At 41.2% G+C, this 12795-nt stretch overlaps 1 protein-coding gene across 3 annotated transcripts in view; it reads left to right on the forward strand.

Annotated features, from left to right (window-relative positions):
* Positions 1 to 12795, forward strand: part of PLEKHG1 (pleckstrin homology and RhoGEF domain containing G1) — a 203073-nt gene that overhangs the window by 152271 nt on the left and 38007 nt on the right. For all 3 annotated transcript variants that reach the window (XM_014605490.3, XM_019488324.2, XM_019488326.2), the window contains 2 exons: positions 2692 to 2792; positions 11055 to 11124. In XM_014605490.3, the coding sequence (XP_014460976.1) occupies positions 2692 to 2792; positions 11055 to 11124 (171 nt within the window). The remainder of the gene's footprint in view (positions 1 to 2691; positions 2793 to 11054; positions 11125 to 12795) is intronic.

Below are 12795 nucleotides of genomic sequence, written 5' to 3' on the forward strand. Positions count from 1 at the left end.
GTCTGCAACTGGGAGCAGCAGCTGATTGGGGCTCCCAGCCTCAGGGGCACATTGGAGCCCTTGACTCCCATGTACAGTGGATATGGTGTGGCAATCAGCTGATCAGTGCTCCCAGCCTGGGGAGTGCCTGGAAGTCAAGGGATGAGTTTCAGATGTTTCTCTAAGGTACTTCTAGTTTGAGAAGGAATGATGAAATATAGTTCCAAGGAAAAAACTCCCTAAAGAGAACAGTTGTGTCTATGTAATTTAAGCCAATATCAATGTATCTTTGGACAGTTTCCAATACACCAGCTCATGTGGAGCTTTCTTTGATTTTGGAAAAAGTAAGGTCTGATTCTTCATTCCTTCTTAAGAATTGATATGGGACACCCAAGAATGAGTACATGAAATAAAACTGGTTGAGATGACAATATCAGAAAACTCTGATAGTTTTCTATACACTGGCTTTAAAAACAAAAGTAAAAATTAGTAGCCTCTTGCTCTTGGAAAAATGGAACCCCCATGAAAGGGTGACATGAATGAAAAAAGGGAGGTTTTTCTTTATATGGTAAAACACATTGTATGTTTTTTTCATTAAAGCTTGGTGTTTTTCTCAAGCATGTTCTGTCATGTAATGCCATAATTCTGCTGCAATTCATCCTGCAGTACTAAAAATAGCAATAAAACTTTTTAGAGATACATATTCCGTTTGAGCTTTCATATTCATTTGGCTACTTTTTGCTGCTTTTCTTTTCTTTTCTTTTTTTTTTTTTTGCTGGTCCAGAGAAGGTTAATTTATTCCATTCATTCTTTCTTTAAGGTTCTGTTGAAAAAAAGTACAATTTTTATAGCTGCAGCTGGAAGAGTCCCAGATCAACTTTGTATTTGCTTCTGGCTCTTTGACCTACAGCAATCCTTTCTGCCTCCCCAAACTTCTCAAACTGCCTACACTTAGACAGCTTCTGAGGAAAAACAGAAGGTCAGTTACAGGGTTGAGGAAGCCCTAGGGACTCTGTTCCAATAACTTATTACACAAATATATTTCAACAGGCTTGAACTACTAGGTCACAGGATGCTAGTAGGGGAGTTGGCTTACAGATGTGCAATGCAAAAGTAACACCTAGGCTTTTTGGAGAGAGTAGAGGCTTATTTGTCACCAGCCACTTGTTCGTCTTTCTAAAGACAATGAAGCTACTTTTCCTGCATTGCTGGTAAGGGAGAAGATGCTGGTTTCTGAGAATGGTTGGTAGCAAGAAAAATGTTTGATTGGGGAGGAGGGATGAAGAAGGGGGAAGGGTGTTGGAATTTTAAATGAAGAAATGAATGGGATAATAAGCAAGTGGAGCAATGACTAAACCTGATTTTTTATCACACCTGTGGTTGTCCTGAAGCCAGTTTGGTTATACCAGTGTGAACAGGGATAAGTGAATGGAAGCCCCTGTCATTCAAAACTTTCCTCCTGAATGCATCTAAATACCAAAGATCAAATTCATACCCAATTAAATACTTTGTCTGGTCCTAATTCTGTTTTGTGTGTGTGTGTGTGTGTGTGTGTGTGTGTGTGTGTGTGTGTGTGTGTGTGTACACATAATTTTTTTCTTTAAGACTCTGGAATGCAGTTTTATTGTAAAGATTTTCATGGTCTAGCTGACATTTTGCAGGGTTCCTTCCCTCTAGTGTTGTGGAATGTTGTGTTGCTTTTGGTAGGTTGCCACACCACATTGTCTAACCCCAGGGTAAAAGATTTTATTTATTTTTATTTCACGTTGTTTCATCTGTTTCCACTTTTCCTTTATTGTTTTTTTTCCTCCTACAGAGTTGCTCTTATAAATGTGGCAATGTACTGGGTTTCTTGTTTTATAACTTGCGTTCTCCTAAACACTGTGGATTTGTTTGCCCTTATCTGAAGAGCCCGAATACACACTGAACGATAAGGAAAGGTGCACTATAATGCAAGTTGACACATTAGGGATTAGAGCCCTTATCGAGAACAGTAGATGATGTGGAACAGCAGTGATCCTGCAAGAACAATACTCTCTAGGTTTTTTCTCTTGTTTATATGCTATTAAATTCATGTACCATAATTCTAGACATGAAAATAAATCTTTTATAGATTATGTGCCAAAGTCATAGTCAATTTAGAAGTATACATGATACAGTTATGTGCTAACAGATACATATATTGAAGTTCTGTCCTGTATGGACTGGCAGCAATTATGCTTTATCCCTTTTGGGATTAAAAGCAAATGCTTTTTATAGCTTTTTGAAATAGTTACATTTTCCAAGCCTCTGCTCATTGTATCCTCTGTACTGTTCAAATCCAGGTGTCTTATTAATGTAACTCACTTAAAAAAACGTGAAAGAATGTCATTGACCTTACTGAGACAATAAAATAAGACAATTAAGCTGTCATTGTGAGTGAAATCTGAATACATTTGTATGTATTGTAGTTAGAAAAATGTACACTCTCCAGTCTAAGCAGCATAAATTAGCATTCAGTCTCAAGCCCTGTTCATGGTTTTGCTGAACAGGTAAGTATTGTTATCTTTCATAATAGAATGACTGTTCAGGGGAGAGCTACTGAGGGGATTACTGTAATAATAATGTGAAACTGATATGAAGGGGACTCATCTTGCACTATTAAAGATAGCTCCATTTACTGATCTAGAAAGGATGAGAGTGTTTAAGGTATCCTTTTCATTTATCTTGCAGGATTACCTTGATTGTATCACTGACCAATCCAAGCTCTCCCTTGGGACAGAAGAGCGATCAGCCCTGTTTGGAAACATACGAGATATCTACCATTTCAACAGGTAAGTTAATATTTGAATGAATGAAAACAAGATAAGAGCCTGCATTAAGGGACAAAACTACTCAAAGAAATACTCTTCTATCAGGTCAATACAACCAATGAATATAAATAAGGAAAAGGGTATTCTTTGATTCTCTACAAGGTTATTTTGTGCTTTTGGTTAGACAGTCTTTGTCCAGAATGCTGATTTTCAGCTGTGAATTTTAGGACTAAGACATTCCCTCAATTTATTTTAATATCTTCTATGTGCTGAGTGTTTGTAGATTTTCAAGCATGCTTTTGCTGTAGCTCAGTGGTGTTAAAGTCATCAGGTCCCAGATGAGGCAGATAAGTCCCACATGCTGGAGTGGCCCGTGCTGGCAGTGTGTGTCTGGAACCAGTCCCAAGCGCAACTGGTAGTGTGCGCCTGGGACTGATGCATGCAACCGCAGTGTGTGGGTCCAATCGGAGACCCACGGGCAGAACTGCAAGCAAAATGATAGGGCTCCATGAGCCAAATCAAGTGTATGGCTTATACCTTTGACACCACTGCCATAACTGACCCTACTGTAACAAACACCTTGAAATGGAGTTCTTGTTTTACCCAAGAAACATCATTATATTTCTACTAAATCATGACCTCCTGAATGTGGCTGAACCTACACTACCTTTGGCTCCTGTAGTGTTCTAAACTGTTCAAGCTTCTTGAGTTAATGCACTGGAAGTACAAACAAGCATTCATGGGACCCAGCTCAGGTTTAGGTGGCTTAGTTTAAGCCACCTAAACCTGAATTGGGATTGTTGCATACAAGCATTCACCGCTTGACAGGAGGTGTGGGCAGCTGGAGGTAGGGAAGCTGACAAGTCTCCTGGGGGGTTGGTGGGTCTGTGGTGGGGGAGGGGAGGTGTTGCCTGGTTCATGGGGGCTAGATAGGTTTGGAAGGTAAGAAATACCTTAGAGCTGTGCTGGGAATAAGTGCAAGTGTTCATTGGGTTGGGTTAGCCCATTTTAGATGTGGTTAACCCATGCTGATCTAAAGTTATTTCTGTGTGATAGACACCATTTTTATGGAAAGCCCTGAAAACTCATGTGCATATAGCCATTTAGATCACCCTAAGCTCAGTTAGGGCAATCTAAATGTGATGTTTATATGCACCCTCAGATTCTTCATACAAGAGAAACCCTCTGCATCTTTTACTCATCTACACTGCAGTCCCCAAAACTCCCCACATCCTATCCCAGCATATACTGGTGACTTAAAGAAAATCTTTTCTCACCTCTACAGGTATTGGATTATGCAGGTCTTCCAACATCTGTAAGTTTAGGACCATGCCTCTTTCAGTTTTGACAGAATTTTTAGAAGGAAATGCTATATGTCAAAACTCACTGGATTTACTGTCTCATATAGGCTTTCTCCCACCAAAGGAGGATAAGGCCACTATGAATATTGCATTTTGCAAATGACTACAGTTTTCTTGGGAAAAAATTGCTAAGTGAATGTGACACTTGAGAGAGATTGAGTTTCGTTCATCAAAATTTCAAACTGAAAAAAGCTCATAACAGTACATCTTAGTTTAAAACTAAGGTATTTAAGAATCAGTTCCTGTTTGAGTGCTAGCTTTTATTTACTTATTTATCTAGGTTTGTAGAACAAGAATTCAAATGCACAACTGATATAGTATAAGAAATCTAGCATCATAACTCCCATTAAATCCAGTTCAGCCAGAAAAAAACCTTAAGCCCTATTCATTGTTTATGCCCTATATCCCTTTAAATAACCATCAGAAGGCTTGCCCATTCCTTATCCCTGAAAAATCTTTTCCCCCAAGAAGAATGAGCTTTGCTTCATGTCCTGCAGGTCAGGAGATTGGTTCTTTCTAAGACCAAAAGTGAATTCTGTAGTTGCAAATTAATCTCAGAGTCCACCTTTGCTGGTATCCTCCATCTCGGTGATGCTGGATTAAAATGTATCTATTGATTACTGCTGAGAAGAATCAGAGGGGGAGGGGTACATTTTGGTCAGGTAAAGTCCCTTTAGGGTTTTACTGAATCAGTACCTTAAATTTCACCTGGAAACCCAATGAACCCAATGCAGATCATAGAATGCTTATGAAGGGAGTTGCCACATCCAGCTTCTGTCTGGGCATAGGTTGTAATTTGATGGAAAGCTAGTAGCAGTATCTTAAATGTGATGTGACAGAGCCATAAGGAGATCACAACTTAATAAGATATAGATTTTTAAAAATAGTTTGTCCCGTGCTCAAACTGTATAAGGAGCATCGGTCAGGAATAAGAGAAGTAATTCCTGACCAACTTTACTTTGCTGGCAAAATCCTCTAGAGTAGGAACAGTTATACCACCAAAACTCCAAATAGACATTAAAGTAAATACTGATTAATAGAACACCAGTTTTTGTATGAGAATACAAGGATCTTCAGAAGTTAAAAAGCTTTTCAGAACATTTTTTTCAGGAGAAATAGTTCTGCTAGAATTGTTGGGGCCTGTCATATACCTTATATTTGAAATTCTTCCAAAGTTCTAGTAATTATCTTTAATATCTTCCAGGCCTCCTAATTTAAAATTCTATGTGGAAATTGTGAGCTTTTAGCCTTATGAGCTTTTTCATTATAGATTCCAATATAGATCCAGGGATTTATTTCTCTTCTGTAAAAATTCACTCCTGTTTGAAACTTGGCATGCAGCTTTTGGGTTCTCAGTGCACTCTCAAGTCTGTTTATTTATTTATTTTACATTTGAAAAAAGTTTAACTTGACTGGTATGAATTACTGCTTTCAATTCCCTTTTTTAAATGTGTGATTTTTACAGTTTCAAAACTACTTTGTTTTTCTAAATGGGAATTTGGCCATTAATCTGAAATGTGGATTTTGGTGCCTACAGGTATTCATAGAAATGGGGAACAGTTGCTTAACTCTGAAAGGTGCTTATTGTGCACAGATGGTAGGAGTTATTGACCATGGTTTCATAAGTGATTTTAGCCCTGGGATTTTGTGGCTCTTCCACAGAAGTGATAGAGGCTGATTCAATTCATGGAAGCTTCCTGGAGTTGAACAGTTCTTGGTTTTTAGAAGGCATTGACAGGCAGTGTTAGGGATTGCATCTCTAGCTACCAGTGCTTGCATCCTGTTCCTGACTTTGGAAGCTGCATCTCCAAAGACTAAATGAACCTGTTCCCACTGTCTTTCTCTGTGTGTTGGAGGAAGTTCCCTTACTGTGCCCCCTTCCAAATAGAGAAGGAAAATTCTCTCTCAGTCTGATCCCAGAGGAGTCTTTACAAATTGTTTGCAGTATAAAAGATGTTTTAAAACAAACTCTCCAGCTCTAAGTGCTGTATTTGCAACCTAAAATAAGTCCTACAAATACAGAAAACGGAGGCTGGAAAGGACCTTAGGAGATCATCCCATCCTGCCAGTCCCCTGCTCAAAGCAGAATCATCCCCATCTGTACAATCCCAGACAAATATTTTTCTAATCTGCACTTAAAAATGTTCAGTGAGAGAGACTTGCACAACATGTCTAGGTCAGGGGTCCTAGATCCAAATGGCAGGCCAGATCCAGATCTGGCAGTGACAGTAGCATAAACAGGGAGCCAAGTGGCACTGTGTCAGCATGGCTGTTGTTTATCCCCTTCTCACTGAAGGCTATCCCTAGTGAGGCCCTTAATCCCAAGATTTGCAGTAGGCTCTATCCCTGAATTCACAGGCCCACTGAGAACCCCATGGGTCAAAGCAAATCGGTTCAAGGGCCATATACAGCCCACAGGCTGTATGTTCGAAATCTTGGTCTAGGTAACCCATTCTAGTGCTCTTGAATTCAGTCCTGCAACAACACGTAGGGCGCTTACACAAGTTATGTTTTTTGTGCAGTCGGCCCCCTAGAAGTGTTCTACAGCTGTGGCATAACACATGTATGGCTGCAGGGTGCTTTTAAAATGGCCAATCACGTGAAAAATTAACCCTTGATAAACCAGGTATTAGCTGAAGGCACTCTAGAGCAGAGCGCCTTAGGGAACTTGTGTTCCCTTGGGTTAATTTTTCACACCTTTGTATGAGCAAGCACCAGCTCAGGCCAGCCATACCCCTGCAGCTGTCAGCAAGGGAGGGAGGGGACGGGGCGGACAGGGAGCATCATGCAGTTGCTGTCTGGGCTTCGCCTGCTTGGAGCTGGAGGGGGTGTGTGGAATGGAGCCCCCTTGCCTCATGGCCTCCCCTCCCTCCCCCTTCCCTCCACCCCTGCTACCCTAGCTGGGGTACTGGGGGGAGCCTGGCTGGGCCCACAAGGTGAGGAGGCTGATTCCACCCTGCCCTCCCCACCCAACTCCAGCCATGGCAAAGCTGAGCCAGTGGCTGCTGCTGCTGCTGTCAAGAGGCCTGGGTGGGGGAAGGGAGCCCCCTCACCTCCCAGGCCTGGCCTGGCTCCCCCCAGTACCCCAGCCAGGGTAGCTGAGGGGGCCCATGAGGCAACGGGGCTCCATTCCACCCTCCTCTAGCCCCAGCTAGGCAAAGTCCAGCCAGCAACTGTGTACTGCTCTCTCCCTATCCCCCTTCCTCTCCTGCTGACAGCCCTGGAAGGAGCCAGAGCTAGGGGGAGGGGTGGTTCAGCAGCCTCCTTGGAGGCTGCTGGAGCACTGGCCGGGACCAGTGCAAGCAGGCTGAAGTCTCCCCAACCCAACCATCCAAACATCTATTGGGTCGGGGAGGGGGAGGACTCTAACTCATGGTGCTTTGTGTAAAGTGCCATGAGTTAAAGCATGGCCCCTAAACATCTGTAGGCACCCTTAGGTGAACCTGTCCTAAGAATGGTTGTAGGGGGCCAGCAAATGAGCATTTACCGAATCTGGGCTGGCAGCTGGGGCATCTGCTGACATGCATTTCCCACTGCCCTATGTCTACTACTTGACAGTACCCTTCTAATGCCTTTACTCAATTATACAATTATTGGGGTAGGACCAGCCTTTACAAATATATCATGTTGGGTGAATCCTGCTTTTATTTTAATAGTGACATAATTTGGATGATTGTCAAGAGAAACATTTTTTTTTAAATAACTCTAATGCTATGCTTTAAAAAATAGCATTTAATTAAAATAGAACAAAATGGAGAAAGTATTTGCTCCCTTAAAGTTTTGGCTGCATGAGCTTTGCCACATAATTATGCTGGTGCTATATTTTTCTTGATTTTCTGTTTTATTGGAGGCATGACATTTTGAGACTTCGTTATAAACATGTCAAAACACAGAGTAGATGAAAATCAGTATTAAAATAACTACTTGCCTACACTTGACATTTCTTGTTTTGCTGATCAAATGATGATTGTAATTTTAGTTGCAATCAAAAGAAATGTGCAGATAAGATTTTTTCAAAGGGACAAGAAGGAGATTGGGTATCCAGCTCACTACTGTTGACTTCTGATAACACTTAGATGGCTTATGGTACTTTGAGACTTTGAAAATATGCCTTCAGGTAGACCATTAACTGTATTTTGCCTTGAAAACAGTATACCCTCCAAGGCACTTAAAGAGCTCTCAGTGGGCAGGGGAGGGGAGGGAGCAGTGGATTATGGCAAAACTTTGACTCAACCTAATCAAGATAAAAATGAAAAAATGGGGTGCAAATTCCTGGTATTGTTTTCCTCCCCCTCTCTTGACCTCTGAATATTAGTCCTATTTGTTAGCCCTTCCAACCCACAATAACACTGGTTCTACTGCCCTGTATGTAGTCCAGTTGAGTCTGGAACCCATAGTATACGCTAGTGTGATTTCTCCCAGTAACTGAGATGGAGAAATGTTAGGATTCTTTCAAATGCAAGCTTTGTGTGCACTCATTCATTGTGCATCTACACTGCAGTTTTGTTGCTGTGATATTGCAAAACTCCAAGAAGCTAGTTGATGCTGCATCTCAGGGGGCACGTCTCCGTGTGATGGTATGCTTCCATAGCAATGTGCTATGGCAACATAGCATCCATGGGCATCTACATGTGACCAGCAGGTACTTTGCTGTAGTGACGCACTGCCCCAGTATAGTGTGCCACTATGGCAAAATAGCTGCTAAAAATAACTGTGCCACATGTATGGTGCAGTATGGGCCATTACTGCACTGTGATTTAGTACTTCCAAGAGGAAGTACTAAATCACAGTGCAGTAACAACATTGCCATAGCAACACGCGTAGACACTCCCAGGGTATAGTAGCCTGCACAGAGCTCTGTGCAACCATAGCTAAATTGTTTCTGGCATCAAACTAATTTATTTAAAGCAAACCAAAGTTTCTGGCATGGCACTGCATTGTGCAATGTTGACATTTTTAGTTTATGGCCAATAAGCCTGATAAGTATAGCATAAATACTGAAGGCTATGCTATTTGTCTGTTGTCTGTAAGAAATGAAAGACTAAACTAAGGGAGCAACTGTTTTATCACTGCCTTTGAACTCCTAAACAAAAATATAGCAAATTTTACAAGGTGGTATTTCTTCACTGTTTGGTATCAGCAAATAGTAGTCTGGTTATCCCCATTTTGCAGATGGTGAAATTGGAGTACAGAGGTTAAATTACTTCCTCAGAGTTATAGAGTGATTTATTTTCTTGCAAGTTTGAAGAATAAGGGCAAGTCAGGTGTCCTTGTTTTGTTACATTTTGGGTTCCCAAATAGGAAATCATGTCCCTGTGAAAAGAAAGAAGAAGTCTTCTAGATACAGCTTTGTATCCTGAGCATACAGTACTGTAATGCAAGAAACTAGCTATCCCTTAGTAAAGAAATGGCACCTAAGGAAAATGGAAAAAGCTTTTGTTAGGGAGTCCATTTGACAGGAAATCAGGATTACTGTTCCATAATATTGTCTCAATAGGACTTTTGCTAGAGGTCTAGCAAACTAGACCTCTGGGACCAGAGGGTCATCACAGACGTTTTCCTCCTCTGCCTGAATTATCTCCCTTTTGATTTTCTGTGCATCTTGCACCATAAAATGAAAAATGAGAATGTTCTCATACATTCCCCCAAGAATAGATGAATCTTGGACAATACTAAGCATAAGACTTAAGACTTTCCTCCTGTTGTAAGGAATTCATCTCCTGTTTGACATGGTAGAATTATTGAAGTTTATACTTAGGGTTTTATTTTCTCCTGCATTTCTTTCAAGCATCCTTTGTCTACTTTGTCTTTCCTTCAAGAAAACTCTTTCCAAGTCTGCTACTTTCCCTCCAGTCAAAATGGCAGGTTTTCTTATTAGTGAAGTGATTACAATCCTTCCTCTTTGTAATGTATCTCTGCTTCTCAAACTAGCTAAGGTAGAGCCTGTCATGCAAAACCCCTAGTATTGGAAGCTGGAAAACAATTTTCTTATAACAGGACACTTGCTTCATTGCATTTTAAATTTCACTCCATTCCATTTGACCATGACTACAGATGAACAGAAGCAGAGTCTCCTCCTTGATTTTGAAATATGCTGCTGTAACATTCCCATTCTACTCACCTTGATGAAGCTGGTTAGCAGCAAAACTTGTCTAAGTCATCTAAGAAGGTCAGCTGTGTTGTGTTGTGACGTGGCGATTATGAATGGTATATGCTGGAATGGCATTTCCAAGAGCCTGTTCCACAAAGACACAAAGCAACAGTTTTTCTCAACCAGAGCAAGAAAGAAGAGTAGAAGACCCTAGCAGGTCTAGCAGCCACCTCACTTTACCAAACTAGTTAAAAGTCATAGACCCTCCAACCCTTTTCTGATAATGGGGTCTAGTAAAAAATCCTAAAAGATACTGAGGAGTGTGAAATGAGTTTCAGATGACTTGGGGCAGTAAGGTCGAGATGCAACATTCTGTATTGACCACCTGAAGTTGAGTCAGAATGGACTCCTTGTATCAGGATCATGTAATTCTATGCGTACATTTGCAGGTGTGCCTATTTTATGAATGTGTGTTAATTGGCCACATGCACTTGCAGATCTCTAGTCTGCTTAATTGACTGCACATCTGAACAGATACATATGTGGTACGCACATCATCTATATATTCATATAACTGTACATGATTAAGGTTGAAGATCTTGTCCCTAATGATAGGTTAATAAAGTTAATAACACAGAAGACAGGTAAATACAGTTGTGTTTTCTATGGGAAGAAACAATAAAATTCTAGGTTTGAATATTGGTCTAGTTTTAACTTACGTTTAAACTGCAGCGATTATTATGATGTGAAGAAAGACAAAGCTATGTCAAGTACATGGGTATAAAATGGATCATAAAAAATAATGTTCCTTGTTCCATCTTTTTTTATTAGTGAACTTTTGCAAGACTTGGAAAACTGTGAAAATGACCCTGTAGCAATAGCAGAATGTTTTGTTTCCAAGGTAAGTTACTGCTGCTAAAAATGTATAGTTTAACACCTCTTTGCTTCACTACATGCAAGATTAAGGTGAATGTCTTAATTCCAAAATGTCCAAACTTGGTAGGTGGTATAATGTGATCCACAAGAAAACCTAGCAGATCACAACAAAAAGGAAAGACTCAATGGTATTAGGTGGCAGTGAAATAGTTGCTATGTAAAATAGCTATTTACATTTTTAAAAATGGGGTTTTTTCCTCATGGGATGGTTCAGGCATGATGGAAAATTATTTTTGTTTTTAACTGAATATGTACTTTCTCCATTAGAAAATTAAGCAGATTTAATAAATTTAGACACATGTTCTCTGTTGGTGTATGTGCATAGATCTAATTTAGTCTACAGCATACATCAGGTCCCCCACACCTTCCCCATCCAGCTGCCCAAATCAAGAGATCTCAAAGGTATCGCAAAACTACCCCATTTGCTGCCCTGTGCTTTCTATACTGCACCTCTAAAGGAGTGCATCTGGTATCTAGCCCTCTTTAATGTAGATCATTCTCCCCCTTCATAACAGGGCAGATATACTCCCTGGGCCAGATTAAATTTGGTAGCTGAATAACTAGGACTGAGGCAGAAGAGGGACATTTTTGAGGAGCAGTTCAGGTTGGCCTGGCACCAGTATCCTACACATTAATGTAGATGTCTAAATGAAGTGTCTACTTCCATTTTAGAGTTCAGTAGTTCTACCCAGGCTTGTAGGCTTGTAAGCCAACCCAGGGCAGTCTCTCTCCTTGCCTAAGTTTCTGTGTAGTTTGAATGGGTCACTGAAAGTGCACAACATCTGCATGCGTCTCCAGAGAGACCCTGCTAGTTACCTGGACACAATCCACAACTTTTAATTCATATCTACAACTCAGAATGGTTGGTGGAGGTGCTGCTGCTTCTGTCCAGCTTTGGCCTGGTAACCTCCTGATTAGAAACGTCATGCCCAACTTTCTGGTGGGCCTGTGGGGTAGAAAAGTAGCAAAAGTTCAGTCCGCAGGCCAGATCTCAGGTAAAGTCAGTCTGTGAGCATGATTCAGCATGCCTCCCTGACCCCATGCCTGAGATTTGACCATGTGCCGTGCTGACTCCACATTCCAGCTCCAACTGCAAGCCAGCGCGATTTAGCATGCAGAGCCACGTTATCAGGCCTGCAAGGCTTTTCACAGGTCTGGAAATTTGGCAGCAGGGGAACAGCCATTAATGCTGCTGCTATTCCCCTGTCTCCAAATTTCTGGCTGCCAAATAAGTGAGGTGAGGTCTCTCTCTACCTGTCCTGTTGGGCTACTGAGCAGCTAAGAATGCAAGGCTTATGGGACTAGAAGGAGAACAAGGGAAAAGGAATTTTCCCCTGTAGCCCGTGGAAAAGGGAGTCCTGCGTGATTGTCTCTGCTTCCCAGGACTGTGTGTATGTTTTACATTAGACACTTCCTCTGTAGCAGGGGAGCATGGCCCTCTTTCATCTCTCTAGCGCATTTTAACAACACTTGCAGTGGTAGGAAACTGATAGCTCTCATCTCCTTACTTTACCTGTGGCAGGCTCTTGGTGTTTTAGGGCCATGTGCCTTGTAGCTGTGCAACAGATTTGATTGGGTAGTTTTAGGAATAGGTTAGATAAACACATACATAGCAGATATAGATGATCCTCTCACA

Source organism: Alligator mississippiensis, chromosome 1, assembly GCF_030867095.1.
Source record: "Alligator mississippiensis isolate rAllMis1 chromosome 1, rAllMis1, whole genome shotgun sequence".
NCBI classification, from domain to species: Eukaryota; Metazoa; Chordata; order Crocodylia; family Alligatoridae; genus Alligator; species Alligator mississippiensis.